This window comes from Cercospora kikuchii (genome assembly GCF_019650295.1).
Source record: "Cercospora kikuchii DNA, contig_00007, whole genome shotgun sequence".
Lineage (NCBI taxonomy): Eukaryota > Fungi > Ascomycota > Dothideomycetes > Mycosphaerellales > Mycosphaerellaceae > Cercospora > Cercospora kikuchii.
The window spans coordinates 2,752,923-2,771,169 of record NW_025408588.1 but is presented as its reverse complement, the minus strand read 5'-3'; the positions used below and the strand labels follow the sequence as shown (position 1 = coordinate 2,771,169).

The 18,247-nt window shown below is 51.4% G+C and overlaps 5 protein-coding genes across 5 annotated transcripts; 4 read left to right on the top strand and 1 right to left on the bottom strand.

Annotated features, from left to right (window-relative positions):
• Positions 1-6,988: 6,988 nt before the first annotated feature.
• On the top strand, positions 6,989-7,450 carry CKM354_001117900 (uncharacterized protein; the record flags this gene model as incomplete). The annotated part of the gene is made up of 1 exon (XM_044806658.1): positions 6,989-7,450. One exon carries the CDS (start codon positions 6,989-6,991, stop codon positions 7,448-7,450), a length of 462 nt encoding a protein of 153 aa, XP_044662593.1.
• Positions 7,451-10,146: 2,696 nt separating this feature from the next.
• Positions 10,147-10,839, top strand: CKM354_001117800 (uncharacterized protein; the record flags this gene model as incomplete). Its single annotated transcript, XM_044806657.1, has 1 exon — positions 10,147-10,839. The coding sequence occupies one exon, from the start codon at positions 10,147-10,149 to the stop codon at positions 10,837-10,839; it is 693 nt and encodes a 230-aa protein (XP_044662592.1).
• Positions 10,840-11,895: 1,056 nt separating this feature from the next.
• Positions 11,896-12,555, top strand: CKM354_001117700 (uncharacterized protein; the record flags this gene model as incomplete). The annotated part of the gene is made up of 1 exon (XM_044806656.1): positions 11,896-12,555. The coding sequence occupies one exon, from the start codon at positions 11,896-11,898 to the stop codon at positions 12,553-12,555; it is 660 nt and encodes a 219-aa protein (XP_044662591.1).
• Positions 12,556-13,453: 898 nt separating this feature from the next.
• CKM354_001117600 (uncharacterized protein) lies at positions 13,454-14,421 on the bottom strand (the record flags this gene model as incomplete). The annotated part of the gene is made up of 2 exons (XM_044806655.1): positions 13,454-13,844; positions 13,904-14,421. The coding sequence occupies 2 exons, from the start codon at positions 14,419-14,421 to the stop codon at positions 13,454-13,456; spliced, it is 909 nt and encodes a 302-aa protein (XP_044662590.1).
• Positions 14,422-15,820: 1,399 nt separating this feature from the next.
• Positions 15,821-17,536, top strand: CKM354_001117500 (uncharacterized protein; the record flags this gene model as incomplete). The annotated part of the gene is made up of 4 exons (XM_044806654.1): positions 15,821-16,119; positions 16,167-16,704; positions 16,756-16,951; positions 17,010-17,536. The coding sequence occupies 4 exons, from the start codon at positions 15,821-15,823 to the stop codon at positions 17,534-17,536; spliced, it is 1,560 nt and encodes a 519-aa protein (XP_044662589.1).
• Between the last annotated feature and the right edge of the window lie 711 nt (positions 17,537-18,247).

Here is an 18,247-nt window from a genome sequence, read left to right as displayed (position 1 = left end):
CACAAAGAAGAAAACGAGTCAAAGGCTACGATATTGATGCGATTATAGATAGATAGATAATTCTTATACGCCGGTCTACCTCTTAACTACTAGAGTAAGCAGCACGCTCTATAGATTTCGACCGAGGGAAAAGCCTTCGAAAAACCCTCGCCTTCCCTTTACTTTGCAGCCTGCGTAGCCGCTTCCTTTGCCTCTGTTTTTCCTTCGGACAATACTAGGTGTCTAGCGAGTCCTCCTCTCACCAGGTCCTATCTCTCCCTTCTTCTCTCCTCCTTTCCTCCTAGTCCTCTTTCCCTGCCAGCGAGAACTGTTCTAGGACCCCTTCCTGGATAAGCCACTTTGCTGTTGCATGCAGTCCCCTCTTTGTGTTTGCCAAATCCTTCCAGTTTGTAGATCCCCCTGCTTGGAACAGGAGGTGTCTCCTCTCAGCCCATCTTGGGCAGAACATGCATACATGCTTTGGTGTTTCATGTCCCTGCCCGCAGTCACAGTCTGGTGTGTAACCTGGGACTCTCCTCTTCGCGAGGTATTGCCTCATCCCAATGTGCCCTGTTCTGAGGAGTGTGACCATTGTGCTCTCTGGTCTGGTGAGCCCTTTATGCAGAGCTAGTCCTACAGTGGAGGAGGTGGTGGTTGTCCATGCAGGTGGCTGTTCTCCTCCTGCTCTGGTTCTCCTCCCTTCCTTTTCTCTCTCCCACTTCCTGTTCCACTGGTGTTTTGCCCACCATGCCTTGTGACCCAGGTGTGTCTGCATTGTGGTCTCTTGGCCCTGTACTAGTTGGAGGATTTCCTCCTGTCTGGTTTGGGTTGGTGCAGCAGGGTGCCTTGTTCTCCTCCCTGCTTGTGCCTGTCTTCTGATCTCCCTGCACCTGTTTTTGATGTATTGGTATGCAGGCTGGTTGTCCTGTTTCTTGGCTGCCTGTCTGGCCAGGTCCTGGGTGTACAGGTGAAGGGGAGCAATGTTTGCTTCCTTTTCCAGGACTGCTGTTGCAACTGACCTGTATGCTCCTGTGATGTTCTTCATTGCCTCTCTCTGGATCTTCTCAATGGGTTTGGTGAGGTTTCTGCAGTAGCCTTGTGTGCCTTCTGGGTTGGACCAGACTTGGCAGCCAAATGTAATGGCTGGTCTGACAACTGCTGTGTACAGGTGCCTTGCTCTCTGGAAGGATGCTCCCCATGTGGATTTGCACATTCTCTGGAGTGATTGCATCTGGTTGGCCCCCTTCTCTGCTGCTTTCTTGATGTGTGGGCCCCACTTGAGTTTGGTGTCTACCCATACCCCAAGGAGCCTGAGTGAGGGCAGTGGTTCCCCATCAAATCCTTGGATCTGGACTGTGGCCTTGAGGTTGTGCTTCCTGCTCCTGGTGAAGTGGATGAGTTGGTATTTCTGTGGTGCAAATTCTGCACCATGTTTTTTTGCCCATTGCTCACACTTTTGGTGGGCTTTCTCCAGTTGCCTGCAGTTCTCCTCTGTTGACATGCTGTATGTCAGGATGTTGGAGTCATCCACAAAACCCATTGCTGAGGTGTTCCCTTCGTGTAGTGTTGGGAGCAGGGTTGATGCAAAGAAGAGGAAGAGAATTGGGGACAGGGTGGAGCCTTGGGGAATCCCTGTGTTCTGAGGCCTTGGTTGGTCCATAAACTCTCCCAACCTGAGGCAGGTGGTCCTGTCTTGAAGGAAGGATTGGACAAAGCTAACTATGTGGTCTGGGAAACCCTTCATTCTGATGTTGTGGAGCAGCCTCTGGTGGGAGACTTTGTCAAATGCACCAGAAATGTCTAGGCAGAGCATTGATGCAACCGCTCCTGGCTTGGCTTTCCAGATAGTCCTAACTTGTTCTGTGATGAGGTCCAGTGCTGAGGTTGTAGACCGGCCTGGCCTTGCACCCATCTGTTCTTCTGGGAGGAGCTTTCTTTCTTCAGTTTCCTTGGATATCCTCCTTGCAACTACCGCCTCCAGGACCTTTGCTATTGTGTTGAGTAGGGCAATTGGTCTGTATGCTCCTGGCTTCGTGTAGTCTGGCTTCTGTGGCTTCCTGAGCACCACTGTAGTGGAGTGCTTGAATGGCTTAGGGTGGTATGCTATCCTCAGGCATGCAGTGAAGAGCTTGGCCAGAATTGGGGCAAGTTGGTCTCTGCATTCCTTGAGCAGGAGGTTTGGTATCTGGTCAGGCCCTGGGGCTTTGTTGCTAGGCAGTTTCTTGAGGATCCCTTTCACCTCCTCTGAGTTTACCTCAGTTTCCATGTGGAACTGGGGTGGCAGCTGGGTGTGTTGGATGTCACTCAGGTCTGCATCTCTTGGGTTTGGGAAGAAGTGTTTAGCCAGGATTGCTGCTTTCCCTTCGTTGGTGTCTCCATTGTGCTCTGGGTCAGCAAGGTCTGGGAAATGTGGCAACTGGTGCCCTTGATTTGGCCCCTCCCTCGCCCATTTGGCCATCTTCCAGATCTTCTTAGGGTCCTCTGTTACTTCTCTTATAAGCCTTCTCCAGGCCAGGTTCTGTTCCCTCCTCACAACCTTGCTTCTTGCATGGGAGGCCTTAAGGTATTGTTCATGGCTCCATTCTGTCCTGCTTTCCCTCCATTCTCTTCTCATTCTCCTTGCCAGCTTTGTGGCATCTCTGCACTCCTGTGTCCAGGCCATCTGGGCATAGCTTGATGGTCTGGCTGTTGGGACTGTCTCTTCTACTACCCTCTGGATAGAGGATTGTATTCCCTTGGCTAAGGTGTCCAGGTGTTCCCTTGTGTTGACTGGGAATTGATTGAGTTGGTTGGTTTCCTGGGAAATGAGATTCTGGATCTGGGTCCAGTTAGCAGCTTTCCATTGTTTCCTTTGTCCCTGCTTTGGTAGCCCATAGAGATTGACACACAGGGTTGTCCTTATAGGGATGTGGTCAGAGCTGTGTGTTTCCTCTGGGAGGGCTTTGCATTCCTGGATCAGGTTCTGGAGGGAGAGGCTAACAAAGACCAGGTCCAGTGTTTGGCAGCTGGCCATGTGTCTTTCCCATGTGATTGTTCCTGGTTCAAGGGCCAGCTGTAGATGGGCCTCTGCAACCGTTTCAATAAGTTTGTCTGCCATAATATGCTGGGCCTGGGTTGTGTTTCCCCCCCATCTTGGGTGGTGGAGGTTGAAGTCTCCTAGGACAATGTGGTTTGTAGATATGTCTTCTTGGGGTTGCGTAAGTGCCTCTTGGAGTGCAGGTAAAGTCCCATCTTGTCTGTGGCTTGTTGGTCCTGATGGATTGTAGCAGTTGTGAATGGAGATGGGTCCTGCAGGTGTCTGGAGTTGGATGGTGACCAGGTCTCCTGTGCCGTAGAACAGTGGCTTCCAGTTGGTGGTTCCAATCTTGTCTGACACCAGCATTGCGACCCTTGGGTTTTGCTGGGGTGGGAGGACTGTGTGGTATCCCTTCTTGGCCTTGGTCTTGCCACTTGTTGTGTTGAGCCATGGCTCTTGTAGTGCAATAACTGTAGCTTCTCTTGCTGCTTGGCTGTCTAGCAGTAGGGTTTGGGTGGTGCTTGACCTGTTGACATTGTGTTGGTAGATTGTCATAGTTTGGTTACTCATGGGATACTTGGGAGAGGAGCTCAATTGGGTCGATGTCCATGTCTTCCTGGGGGGTGCTTGTTTCCCCTTGGGTGTCCTCTTTCTCCTGTGTAGGAGGGAAGTGGAGCTTGCTTGCTTGCCTCCTGCCTGCCATTGCTGTTGCTGTGGTGCCTAGGGGCCTGCCTTTGTACCTAACATCCCTCTGTGGAGGCTCAGCTGGTGGGGCTTTCCTCTTGAGGGCTGTGGGTTCTGTAGCATTGCCTCCTTGTGTTGGGCCTGAGGCTGCCTCCCATTGCTTTTTGAACCACTCTGAGAATGCTCTTGCTTTGGTCTTTGCAGCAGCTTTGTAGCTGCATTGGAGGGAGTATGCCTTGTGGTCTCCCCTGCAGTTGCAACATTTGACTTTCTTCTCCTTGCAGCTGTCTGTCCTGTGCTTCCCTGCACATTTTCCACATATATCTTCTGTAGCCCTACAGTGGGTGGTTATGTGCCCAAAACTGTTGCACTTGAGGCATTGTACTATCCTCTGCTGTGGGTGGTATGGTTCTACTACACACCACATTGATCCAATAGTTATGCCCCTCTTGCACATCTCTCTTGCAGTCTGCTTGTCCTGCACTGCCATCACGACTGATGAGAAGTTGGTCTCTTCCCTTGCCCTCTGGTTCTTGAGCCAGAAGGCTTTCTTGATCTTGAGCCCATCTGGGAACCAGGTCAGATTGTCCTGGTCCAGTTGTACCCAGCTGTTCGCATCCTCAGGCTTCCAGGAAGTCCTGATGCTGTGTACAATTACCTGTGTGACAGGTGATTCTACCTGGGCTCCTGGGTATGTAGCCCTAAGCCATGATTGGTCCTTTTCCAACCGGCTTTTCTCTCCTTCTCTGTGGAGGATGACTTTGAGGTCTCCACTTGGGAGTTTTTGCACAGCCTTAAATTGCTGGACTCCAAGTTTCCTTCTGAGCTCGTCATGGCTCATCTTCCTTGCTGCTTCTCTTTCTTCTTGGTTTCCCATCTTCACAGAGATGGTCATGGATGCCTGAGGCTGGGGCCTTGGCATTGTGTGTCCAAATTGGGCTGTTTGGGCCCATGTTTTGGGGGTGGTGGCAGTGGGTGTTGGGCGGCTCTGGAGGGTTTTCTGGATGGCCTGAATGGCCGAGGATTCTTCCTGGCGGAGGGCGTGGTGGAGGAGGGCCTGTTGGGCCTGTTGGAGGAGGAGGAGAGTTGGGGAGGGAGAAAGGGTCGACTGGGTGTCGAGGTGGCTCTGGATCTGTTCAGTAAGTGTTTTCAGGTTCTTTCTGATTATGGTCTGTGTCTGTGTAGCGTTAGTGGTTTGTCTCTGGCCTGGTGGGCCAGAGATAGGTGGTTGCTGGCGGGTTTGGGCCGCCTGGGAGTTGGAGACGCAACCTCCTCCTCCCGGGCTCCCTCCTCCGCTCGCGGCGTCGCGGTATCGGTCGGGGGGTGTTGTCGCGTGTTGGGAGGCCTCGAGGCCTCCCGCCGTCGTCGTCGTCGCCTGCTGGGGCGCGGTCATGGTTTAGACTTAAATAGTAAGTTGATGCGATTATAGAATTGAAGATATCACGTCTTGGGGTATTCAAATTGGCAGGCAACTCTCATCGATGGTAACAGTCCAAGGAAGGTCTGTACAACGCTCTCAATAACAATCGAGAAAACAGCATTCACAACAGCTCACAATCGCTATGGTCCCCCAGCATCCTGCTGGCGCGAAACTGTTTCCAAAGGAGCCTGATATCGAACAGATTCCATCGGCACTACCTAACTTGCAGCTTGAACCCAGCTGTGTCTGTTCCAGGCGGGCTTCTATTGCACGGCTGTATCTCTCGGTGTCGCGTTCTGCACCGGACGAGACGTCCTCTGAGGCAAGCGAGCCCGCACGCACCTGCAGTGATGGCGCGGAAGTTACGAAGTGGGAAGGTGGCTACGGGACGCGACTGCGTACTGAAGTAGCTTTCTTCGAAGCGCCTGAGAGGCAGGTAGAAACACAAAAGACCTGGGAAGGTTGCCGCTTGTCACCGATTATCTGAATACGCTTCTAGTATTTGTTACGAATCGAAATCGAATGATCATTCTGGCCATGAACACGTATGTTATGGAGTCTCCTTTTGCGACTGCTCAACACAGAGTCTTCCAAAGCCACTGGATCCTCCATACAGTCAACGAGCGATGGCTCTCTGGTCCTCGGCGGATAGTCCGATATTTCGGCCCTCTGCAATTTGACAAGTGACTACCAGAAACACACAATTTTGCAGAACAAGTCGGACGTGAGGCCAACGCTGGCATATCAGCACAGTTCTCGGCTGCTTCTCTGGGCTACCCAGAAGACTATTGCCGTCGCCGTTCCCGTCCGTAGAGAAACATTCAGGCATACGAGCACTGCGAGTTCTTTCCATATGCACTTTATGCTCAGGTCCTTGCCGAGTTTCCATCATTGAGCCTGCCCGACTGTCTTGACGACTGGCTACGTCACACGATCTCGAGATACATGGTACTAGTTCTCAGGCCATGAAGTTGCACGTTGCATCGGGAGCCGGATAATTCTCCGGAGCCGATTATTGATGCAAACATGTTCACATAAGCATGACAAGCCGCGAGACAAGCAATCAGAAGCAACTGTAGAACGACCAACGCGACCTCGGGACCACTGCTACGATGCTTTCTTATCGGTAGCTAGTGTCTCAACACCGTCATCAGTTCTTGCTAACATTGCTAAGTAGGTGCTGCCACTTCGAGCAAGTAGAATTATCCAATCGGAATTCTCACCTTCATCATGCGCAAGATAGCAGTGTCGTCACAGTAGGTTTCTTCCCCACAACGGCGCTACACCTCCAGTGCTCGGGGCAATGCCGATCATACTCAAGTGGTCAATTCCGAAGTTATGCCAGCGCCTCTTGGAGCGACTGCAACCAACAACAGACCTCGAAAGAGGAAATGGTGAAACATCACTTCAATGACGACTTTTTTTCTTCCAAGCTATCGCACGCTGCTTCACGACGAACTGATAGCATCTGAGCAAGGACACTGATTGAACATCGACACTACATACCATTCGCCGTGTTTCTTCTCTGGCAGCAGACACTGTTTGTGCATCTTTCCAAGACCGAGATTTGGACGTGGTGCTCTTTCCCTCTCTCTGCTATTCGGTGTGCGATGGAGATGTCTTACTATAGAGGATCAAACGTGCGAAATCAGTAGGCGGAGAACGACCGAGATGGAGCCAGAGAGGCAATCGAATTGGATTTGCAAATGGCGAAAGATCCCACCATATCTTGCAGAACTTCGATGATAAGGAACGAGGTATAAGAAGAATGGCCCCAAGACTTTCAACGGTTTCTTTCACAGCCATCCAACTACATCAATTTTCGCAAAGTCCGACGCGAGTGGCACGCACGACTGTGACACCACGGCATCCACAGCAATTCGCACACCATGAAGACCAGCATTGTGGCATTCCTGGGCTTGAGCGCTGTCAGCGTTTCGGCTGCTCCCTATCAGAGCCTTTATGAACGCCACTCGAACGAGACTTCTCGGTCAAATACCACCACCGACTGGAACAGCACCAATGGCAACTCACAACCAGACCCTGCCCTGAAACCAGTAATGCTATTTACTCGCTCTAACGACAACAATAAACATGCTTCCGGGCACTGGAATAACACAAGTGGAGGACCATGGAATTCCACCTCTTCCTCCTTCCTATTCACTCGACATGACGATAACGGAACCAACAACCCATTCTGGAATGATACGCGCGCTGGCTCGGATGGGAGTTCGTTCTGGAAAGCGACGAAGAAACCGAGTTTGAAGTTTGAGAGGCGAAGCGGTGGCGGACACGGACATGGTTCGTTGTGGAATGGGACGGTGACGAATTCTACTGGACAAGGTTTCTAGAAGAAAGGGATGTGATGGGAGGGGGGATGATATGAGCGGTCGATGGGGAAGAGGTCTTGATTTCCACGATGAGATGGAGTTGGTAATGGTGGAGATTATTTGCACCCTTGAATCCACTTGTATTTTTACCTGGACCAAGGAAGAGAAGGAAGAAGGAACTCGGAATCGCCACGGTGTGATACCGGCGTGAATGATGATGGTGGTAATGCGAAGATATATACGTTCTGCAGACAATGTCGTTTAATGATCCCTGGTGATACTTGATACCCGTTGCATCACATTCAAGACGTTCCCACGCCACACTCAGAGAAGAGGTATCAGTTATGACTTCGTCGAGAAAGTAAGTGGCTCTTGGTAGTATGCTACTGCGCTGTATGATTAGTGAAGTCAATGGCCAAATTTCGCCTGATTGGGAAGTATGACGAGGCTTCGAACATGCCATTGATCACGTTTTGAGGCACAACGTCGGACCGATGTTCTTCATTCACAACGCGGCCGCGTTACTTGTTCTTTCTGGAAAGCACAAGCGTGCTTCACGATTTCCGTAATGCAACGACCGCACCTCGCACCGGGACCGAAAAGGTCTTTCTTCAAACTTGAGCCACTGGGTGCGCTAGTCCGAGCTACATGGACGAGTATCAGTGCATGGATGAGTATCGGTGTTTTGCCGATATTCAATAGAAATCTACAGACAAGATGAGTAGTTGAGGGCCTGACCATGTCTTATTGGCATAAAAGCTCCCGGTGGATAGGGAAGACAAGACAAGCAATGATGTATAGCTTATTTCCGCTGCATAGAACTAGCATTTCAGGGGTCTGTAAGCCTACGTCAAGCGCCTGGAAAATTCCGCTACATCAATGTTGTCCCTTGGGCTTGTGGTCTCGGAACGTATGCAAGGGTGTATTCGCCCTATGAGCACTCCTGCAGACACTGGGATGTTGCAGGATACCTGAGTATATTTCTAGCATAATCTATAGACGAAGCCAGCTTAGTAACAAAATGACTATTGTCTTATCCCGGCTGACTTGGCTCGTTTAGCAGCCTTTCGCGTTAGGCGGCGAATTGCTTAGGCATCGTCTTCGAAGTCTATGTATGCTGGCATGTAAATGGAGGGGTATAGCAATGAAGGTTTCAATCCTTTATCGTGGCAGAATGTGTTGTGGACGGTGCTATAAGAGAAACAGGATCGGCGATTTCCCGCAAAGTTATGCAATCGCTCCAAGTTGGTAATATGAGACCTGAGGTCGTGATACTCAATCAGTTTCCACAGCTGGAGGCACGATATCATCATGAAATATTCGACAAACGACTCGTTGCTGCGAGCGGTACGGGCGTGAAAGGCAGGTATGACTTCGAATAGAGCCGTGGACCCAGGTCGAGGAAACCACGTTCGCAGCGAGGGATTGAACTTTTGCCTAGAAAATTATGGAACCACCGCAATGCCGTCCTTCCACGATGTGAAGCGTACATAGCACCATAGAATCTTCACCAACGTGGGGTCATCTCACACTGCACCTTCGGAGGCCGATTGAAGTTACGGAAGGAACAACATAATGGCTTGACACTTCTGCGGAGCAGGATGTCGCACGTCACCTGCAACTTCCACATTTCTGAGTTGTTAAAGTCGCTTGAGGAACTGACACCACTTCGGCCCTGTGAGAAGAGAGTACTACTGATGGAGCCCAGTTGTCTAATCAAAGATCCTAGTGTCACCAGACGTGGTTCGAGGATACTGACCGTCCTGACTGTCTGTGACACTGGAGGCCAGGTCACTTGGTACCCGGGGGTTCGGCGTACGGATATGAGTGGCTATCATTCTGAAGCACGACGGTGGAGTATCCGGCCAATGAAGCAATCGAAGACGCCGGCATTCTTTCATCTTGTTTTCATCGGCCCTTCTCGAGAATCCGCGAGCCAGATCCATGCCTCAGGAAAAGATGAGCCCAGCTTCTATGGGGCTCTCAGGACCGCCACACTCAATTATTGTTCAACAAGGTCGGTCATCTCATAGAGCCAGAAATGAGCTTTGATAGTTGCGTTCATCTTGGCTGAGCAGAAGCTCTATAGACAAGGCGTCAAGGGATCATGGTTGGTATCGGAATGTTCCGATGTCTGCAAGACATGATTTCATAGCGTGTGCAGAAGGCAATGCCGGTGAAATTCCATCAACCCAATTAAAACATGCGTGTGCAATTTGGCAACCATCACTGGGAGCAGACGCTGATCCTGGAAGCTAGGTGACATCAAAGTAGATAGCATCTCTCCGAACTGTAGGACTCTGCTTCTGGACGATCAGTCTGGCAGACTAGCCCAATTTGATCTCTGGGATGAATGGCAACGGTGTGGTAATGTTCCACCGCTTAAATATCTATACGCTGCCATGGACCTCATATCGGGCTTTTCGACGTGGTGTTCTGATAGACACATTGAGACATTGTAGGACGTAGTCCAATCAAGAGGAGAGAATAGAGGTCTCGAAATGGAGTCGGAGACTTCAGATCTGTTCCAAGTGGGTCACATCTGTATCGTGTAGAATGTGTCATAGAGGCGTGGAAAAGGTATATAGCTCGAATACGAGCTCGATCACATCCGCTCAGAGTCAGTCAGCATCACTTTCACTCCATCGTTTCATCCCGCGAGTCGCAGGTCGATCACATAACTTTACCACTGCCCTCGATCATCGTCAGTCGTTGCCATGAAGTTCACAACCCTCGCTTTGCTCGGCACCAGCGCCATCAGCGTTTCCGCTGCTCCATACTGGCGAAACAATACGCACTGGGACAACACTCATGTTGAATCGAAGGAGAATCCGTACTGGAAGGCTGCCAGCGAGCCAGTTATGTTGATCACTCGGTCCGATGACAACAAGAATGCTTCTGCTGGTAATCCATACTGGAATAATACGAACGAGGGTCCCAAAGAAAACTCATACTGGAAGTCTGGAAGCGAACCTGTGGTTTTGATTACACGTGAGGAGGGCAAGACGAATTCTTCTTCGGGCAATCCCTACTGGAAGGATCCACATGCTGGCTCGAAGGAGAATCCGTACTGGAAGTCACCGCCTGCGGGACTTGTTTCTCGAGGCGATGGCAATGAGACTGGAAATCGTTATTGGAACAATACACACGCTGGCTCAAAGGAGAATCCACATTGGAAGTCGCCTGCTGTGATGCTCATTTCGCGAAAGGATGGCGGTGAGGCTGGAAATCGCTACTGGAACGATACACACGCGGGCTCCAAAGAAACTCCATATTGGGAGGCGGGTAATGGACCTGTGAGTCTGAACGACAAGCGTGCCGAGAACAAGACTGCGGGTGAGAATTCGTATTGGAAAGATACCCATGTGGAGGACACCAAGAACCCATATTGGAAGAAGCCTCAAGCATGAGGATCGTACGAAGCGTTGGCTAGCGGAAAGTGGGAAGAGGGAGAATGGATTCTGGAGAGGCTGGTCTTCTGTTCAGGCGCGAGCTTGGGTCCGTGGCACTCAGTGCGGTTGAGACTGATGAGCTCGGAGACGCTGGGATCTTGGGTGAAGCAGCCAAGAGAAGTGCTTGGAGAAGCGACAGCCAGGTTCTGACGAACTTCATCCCAACGAAGCATTGTTTGTCCTAGACGAGATGATTTATGGCAGGGGTAGAAGTGTATCAACATTCATTGATGTTCCTTGCGAGTGCTGTCCTTGCTTGCATCATGAGTTTTTCTGGGAGTTGAGCTTGCTTGAAGTACGGCTCGGCTTCAGATCGTAGCGCTGTTGTGTTTGACTCGTTTTGCTCAGTCTCTAATAGGATATTGACTCTTGAAAGCTGCAGGAAACTGATTTCTTCTACTCGCCGTGATCGTTCGAGGAGGCTGACCCATTTCCTCGTCTTTCCTGAGGAACCAACAGAAAGGGAGGATGGAAGACTACAAGCTCATGGGCGTGCGTAGGCGTGTTCTTGAGGGAACATCAGGTCACAGAGTATTCCAGGTCCAGTTAAGAAGCCACCAGGGCCTACGAAACAGCAACGTACGTGACAAGATAAAGGCGGAGACCATCAAGTGTTTCGCAGTGTGGTTAAGAACCCGCAGTTGAGTATCTTACTCTTTCCTCGCGACTGTGTGCCAACGCGTATTTGGCGGATGCCCGTTTGTAGCTTCCAAAGCTGATGCTGAGCTGCATGCGAAGCAGTGTGCCTGCCACATCTAGAATCGCCGCAGCTCCCACTTCACTTTCATTTCGATTGTGGCTGCCTATTCGACCCTATTGTCGTGCCACCACTCAAATCCTCCATGCTTTATCACCCTCCTGACCACAACTCTATCATCACCCCATTATCGACCATCAGTGCAGCTTGCAGCTGTAATCGACGAAGATCAACACTAGAGCGGCATTGCGAGCGACGACGCGCCTCTCTCGGTACTTCTAGCCTGCCAACACGAACCTTCACAGACTGCCGAAACGATGGCACGCTCCAGCAAGCGAAACTGCGCGAACGCGAACCAGCACTTTCCATTTCTGGATCTTCCAGCTGAACTCAGGTTGCTTGTATACGAGCACTTACTAGTCGGGAACGAGCCGTGGCGACTGGCGGCAGCTTTGAGGAACAAATCGAATTTGTATCCGAATATCATCGCGACCTGTCGACTCGTCCAACAAGAAGCAACTCCAGTCCTGTACGGCTGTAATCAGTTCGAATTCACCGACGAACTCGTCCTTGGAGCTGGCACCCAGTTCCTGAAAAACATTTCACACTCCGCGCAGCACATTAGCTCAATCAACATCGACCTGACGATGCCCACGAAAAAGGAAATAAAAGGGCTATTCGTGCTGCTGAAAAAGTGTGCGGCTCTATCAACGCTTATAATAGGAGTTGGTGTGTGGACCTCCTACAAAGCTGAGGCTTTCGCAAAAGCCATTGGGCCCCTTGTCCGCTTACTTCACAAAAGTCAGCAGAAGAAACACGATCTAAAGCCCCGTGATGTGCTCGATGGCTTGAACTTCTCGGCCCCACACATTTACGGGTTTGGACAGGCTGTGATTGTAGAACAAGCTCGGCAGGATGAGAGGGCAGCTACGTTCGAGGAACAGGTCAAAGATCTACTTCGCGCAACTTTCAAGTGATCGGTGGTTTCGTAGGAGTATCATCGAAAGCACTATGCTGAAATCGAAGGTAATCACGTACAACAACAAACCAGAGCGATTGAGCTTGCCAGGTCTTCCGTCAAGACGAACAGGATGATAGGCGAATTTGCCCTGCGAGTGTACGAAGGGGTACAAGATCAAACCAGAGAACGAAGGTGAACAACAGCATTTGGCTGTCGCCTATGCCGGAGCCGTGCGACGGCACATTGGAGGTTGAAGATCGACCGAGGACAGACAAAAGCACTATCCATTTTTCAGAGGTTGCTCTGATGCGATAGTCCTCGCGAAGAGAAGTCAGCAAGCTTCCTTACTTGACTTTGTCTGCAGAATGAATTCTGCACTGCGAGGAGGCCTCGCTCTGCGCTTCTTCATATTCTGCAGAAAAAGGTGTACCAAAGATGCAACTGATTCTGGGCTTCTTTCACGAGCCTGAACGATTCAATCCGCAGCTCCACTCCATCGACTGCCTTTCAACCCGCGCTCCGACATCTGAGCGCAAGTGAAACTTGTTATTTATTCGAGCGCTAGAGGTCCCAAACATGTCGAGTCGTGCCTTCACCAGAGATTGCTAGTGATCTCTCCGAGCGACTGTGGAAGGTCCGATGGACTTTGAATCAGCCGTCTCGGCTCGAAACTGTCCAGTCTTCGGAAAGGTTTTGTTCAGTCGGGTGGTTTTTATCGTCTACAGACTGGCTTGCATGAAATGTCCTCGCATTGCACGTCTATCGTCTCTCATCATGCCGTCACGACTCGTTGCTGGACTACCTTGCCCAGTGTATGGAAGATCTGTAGATTGGCCCTTGGTTTTCCAGCCCCTCTGTCATGTCCCGTGCAAACCCCAAATTCTCTCTGTGTCTACCACGCAGCTCGACTTGTCCTATCGATTCTCTTCTGCCCAATCTCTCCACTCCTTCCATTCCTTATACCCCAACGCGACCTTCTTCCCCTCATACGTCACCAATTCTCCCCTGCCATCTCGCCATACCCGCTCCCAAGAGCTCGAGCTTCCACTGTAGCCCGCCTTGCGCATCAAGGATATCAAAGTCTCCTCCTTCGTCCATTCTTGCTCCACAGCTACTGATGGCAGATATGTCGCGCCGTATCTTCTCCCATGGTATGTGAAGGATATGCGGATACCATGTTTGCCGAGAGTCCAGGCTAGAGGGTCGCTCGAGGGAGAGGAGAAGTTGGTCAAGAGGGTGACCTCGCAGGATAGGCTCGGGAGGAGGGAGGAGGGAATCGGGGAGAATCGCGTGTCTTCGAAGGCTCTGTAGCAAGTGAGAGATTGAGTCAGCTGAATCGAGGGAAGGACTGGGATGTGCCTTACGAGGTGAGAGCATATGACCGTAGCCCATACTCCAGTTCTTGCGCTTCGAAGGTGCCAATGCAGCCCCTTAGGCTCTTGTGGCCGCTTCTCGAGACAGTATTCCATGTGATAAACAGAGGATGCTCTTCGCCTTTCCTCGCGCCTCCCGTCACGTCTGATGTGGAGCTCATGGAGCTCGCTGGTGTCGCTGTCCCAGAAGCATTCTTGCTGCTGCCTCCGCTACTCCCACTCTGTGCGCTGGGTAGGCTACTGCTCGAGCTGCCGGCGCTCTTTGCGGGCTCTCTGTTCAACAATCGTGAGATGGCAGTCCGTTTGGTCGAACTTGGCGCCCCCTCGTCGCCGTCTACATCAGTCATCTCGTCGTCGTCATCATCCTCGACTTCGGAGGGGTCTTCATCGTTGCTCGCGTGATATCGCTCCCACAGCTCTTCCGTCTGGGCGAGAGGGAGTGGTTTCCTGCGTTCGAACGACGCTGCAAGGGTATCGAAGCAGAATGCACAGTGAGCTTGAGTAGCCATCCTGGATTAGCCGTACTGTCCAGTTCACGACTGCGGAGGCCGGGACAGGTTGACTTTGGAGAGCAGCAGTGATGGATGGACAGCTATGGTGGGGAGCTTACGCTTCGGTCAGCAAGCTGGGCACAAGACTAAGTGGTCGTAGGAACATGAACATAGACATCGACGAAGTGGTCGCATGAGCATCAGCAACGTCGACGAGGGCGATGACGCTCGACTCATGTCCCATGCAGGGACGACGCGGCTTGCTCAATGCGGTATCACGGCGGAGTCAGCATTCCATTCTTGGCATTGGTCTGGAGTTCTCAACTCTCTCCTCGATCCTCTAAACATAACAGACCACAATCATCCTACGCTGATACACTGCTTTCTTGAGGTCAGTCAGCAAACACTGGACAGTGCGACTCACATGTTCAGATTGGCAGGAAAGTGAGAAATGCTCTGGTACGGAAGAGAGCGAACCTGGATTGTTGACTTCACCTCGAGGCCGGCGATATCAACCATGGCGCTCGCCCGATGTCTCCATCGTGCTCAGAGCGTTTATTCTGAGGATCAGGCAAGTCACAGGTGTTCGGCATCTCAGCTCAGACCTTTCCAATACTGCCGATGCGAGCGCGTCAACTTCAGCTGCTTTTGAGCCTCCGAGGAATCGCTGAGAAGTTCGAGACCTCCCATAGAACGTCTACCATGTAAGCAGACTCTCGCTCAGCTGCGAAGCGAAGTTGTCGTGATCAAGAAGGATCTGGTGGCGCGTACTCACATGCAGTATATGCTCCTCGCCTCTCTCGGCCCAAGATGGATCAACCGCACAAGACAATGGCAAAGAGCGGCCCAAGACAATCAACGACCACAACTGTGCATCCTCACGGCCGGAATCATGGGATAAGTCCTGCATTGGGAAGGTAGTAACCATACGCTGGGAACGAAGTCGAGCACGCCATCTCCCGCCCAGACGAATTGCTCGGCGCGCATACCACCCAAGCTTTGTGCGCCACACTAGCATTCTTTGACTTCACCCCTTGAGGTCCGTCTTTCATCGCAAGCATTAATATCGCTCAGCGGAAAGTGCAGCAAAATTGGAGAATACGAGATCGCCATGCGCAGGTACGCAGCTGTTCTCCGTTGCCAGTCATCCTCATCTATGCGTCGTCGTCTATGCAAATCAAATCTGTGAGCGTGCGCCTAAAAACCAAGATCGACGCGCTGCACAAGACCTCGCCAGATCTTGGTATACTGTCGCTGCTTCTTGGAGAATCCTGCCACTAACCACATTGCCACATGGCGCCATAAGCATACACCATTGCACGGGCTTGTGAAACCTTTGTTCTGCTACTACTTAAGTGCATTCACCTGAACATGACTGTCTGACACGACTCCACCATTGCATGGTAGCTGACCCATCATGTCGGAAAAATACGATGCGCAAGCCTACAATGGCAGCGAGCGTACTGATGAAGCATCTCAGACCAGCACTCCGTCTGAGGTTGAGAGACTCCAAGATGAAAAGCGAACTATTGGTACCTTCTCCGCAGCTTTCCTGATCTTCAACCGCGTCGTCGGTACTGGTATCTTTGCGACTCCAGCCACGATCTACAGACTTGCGGGGTCCACCGGAATGGCTCTCATGCTGTGGGTGATTGGCATCTGCATTGCGAGTGCTGGCATGGCAGTATATCTCGAATTTGGCACAGGCATCCCAAAGTAAGATCGCATTTAGCAACGCGTAGGCTATTGCTGACCGAATTCAGGAACGGCGGAGAGAAGAACTACCTCGAATACGTCTACCGACATCCCAAATTCATCGCCACAGCGTTCTACACTCCTTACATTATGCTGCTCGGCTGGGCGGGCGGCAACTCGGTCATCTTTGGTCAATACATCCTCCTCGCAGCTGAAGTTGAGGTCACTCGCTGGAATCAAAGAGGGATTGCCATGGCCTGCGTCACTACGGCTTGCGCCATTCATGCCACGAATGTCAAGCTGGGCCTCAAGCTTCAGAACGCTCTGGGATTCATCAAGCTGCTGATCGTCCTCATCATTGTCGTTGCAGGATGGGCAGCGCTCGCTGGAGTCACAAAGTTGGAGACAAAGCCGGACAACTTCACAAATGCTTTTGCTGGAACTACTAGTGATGCCAATGCAGTTGTAGCAGCGCTCTACTCGGTCATTTGGTCCTTCATCGGCTATTCCAATGCCAACTACGCACTTCGGGAGACCAAGGACCCTGTCAAAACACTGAAGATTGCTGCGCCTACTGCTTTGGCGGGCATCTCTATCATTTATATGGTGTGTCTCGGCATTACTAAACTGGAAATCAATTCTGACCTCTTCCTCTAGTTCTGTAACATTGCCTACTTCGCTGGTGTGCCTCGCGAACAGCTGCTCACCAGCGGCAGTGCGGTCTCCGCAAACTTCTTCCGCAACGTCATGGGCGGACCAGCAGCACGAGCACTTTCTGTCTTCGTCGCTCTATCGGCCTTCGGCAACGTGTTGAGCGTGGTTTTCTCACAAGCTCGCATTGTCCAAGAACTTGGTTAGTCAAATCTCCATCCTGTTCAAGAGATGCACGTACTAATCCATTTCTCTCTCAGGACGAGAAGGAATCACACCTTTCCACCGCTTCTTCTCCTCAAACCGCCCCTTCAACGCCCCCGCCGCAGGCCTCTTCTGGCAATGGCTCACCACCTCCATCATCATCCTCGCCCCTCCTCCAGGTGATGCTTACTCGCTCATCCTCAACATGGTCTCCTATCCTCTCAACGCAGTCAACACATTCGTCGGCCTAGGTCTCGTCTATTTGTACTTCTTCCGCCGGGAATGGAACCCACCATTCAAGTGTTCCTGGCCTGTGGCTCTCTTCTTTGGCCTGGCGAATGTTTACCTCGTTATCGCTCCTCTTATTCCGCCGACTGGCGGTAGGACGGTTTACCTTGAGCTGCCTTACTGGCTGCACGTGGTGATTGGATGGGGGATCATTGGTGCTGGTGGAGTGTATTACCTGGTGTGGGTGCAGATTATGCCGAGGATTGGGAAGTATACGTTGGATCGGGAGACGACGTATGATAGTGTGGATGGGTGGGAGAGATATCATTTTGTCAAGAGATATCACCAGAGTTGAAGGGAGGTTTGTTGAGGTTCGTCAACTGTTGATGAATGCTATTGAAGTGTTTTGCATGTTACTCAGGACCAGAGAGAGATGCTACTGCAATCCACCCTGGCCTGACATATCGGCATCCTTCAGCTGCTTCATCGAACTTCCAGTAAAGATATCCATCTATATCAAGTTGTTCGCATCGGGCTGTAAGCTCAGCGAACACTATAGCATGTGCACACTGTGGGTGGACGAAATGCAAACCGATCAGAAACCCTACAAAAGACATGCATGCAACATAGCATGAGACTTGAAGGCCTCAACTGACTACTCCGCCTCGTCGTGGCTCTTCGATTGAGAAGGGCCGATTACTTCGTCTCATCCTTGACAGGCGACACTCATTGCCGAACATTGCAGCCTCTGTGAAAGTCATGTAGGGCAACGCAAGGGCAGTGCAGCCTCAAAGTCCTCGCGCTCCTCGTATTTGTGCCGACCACGAGACCTCAAAACAAGACTTGACGAGCCGGGATGGACGTTAGTTCCCACGCGTCATGCGCTTGGCCTTTTGTCCCGCAACGGTCGGTATAGGTGGAGTGTGGAGGAGCGGGTCAGAGTACTAGGGTTAGTAACGCATGGCTTAGTCGATTTTGACGAATCATCGATCGATCACCTTTCTCTAGTAATCGGGCTTCGCAGCGGCAGTAGCAGGCTAGTAGTCCAGTGGCCATCGCGGAACAG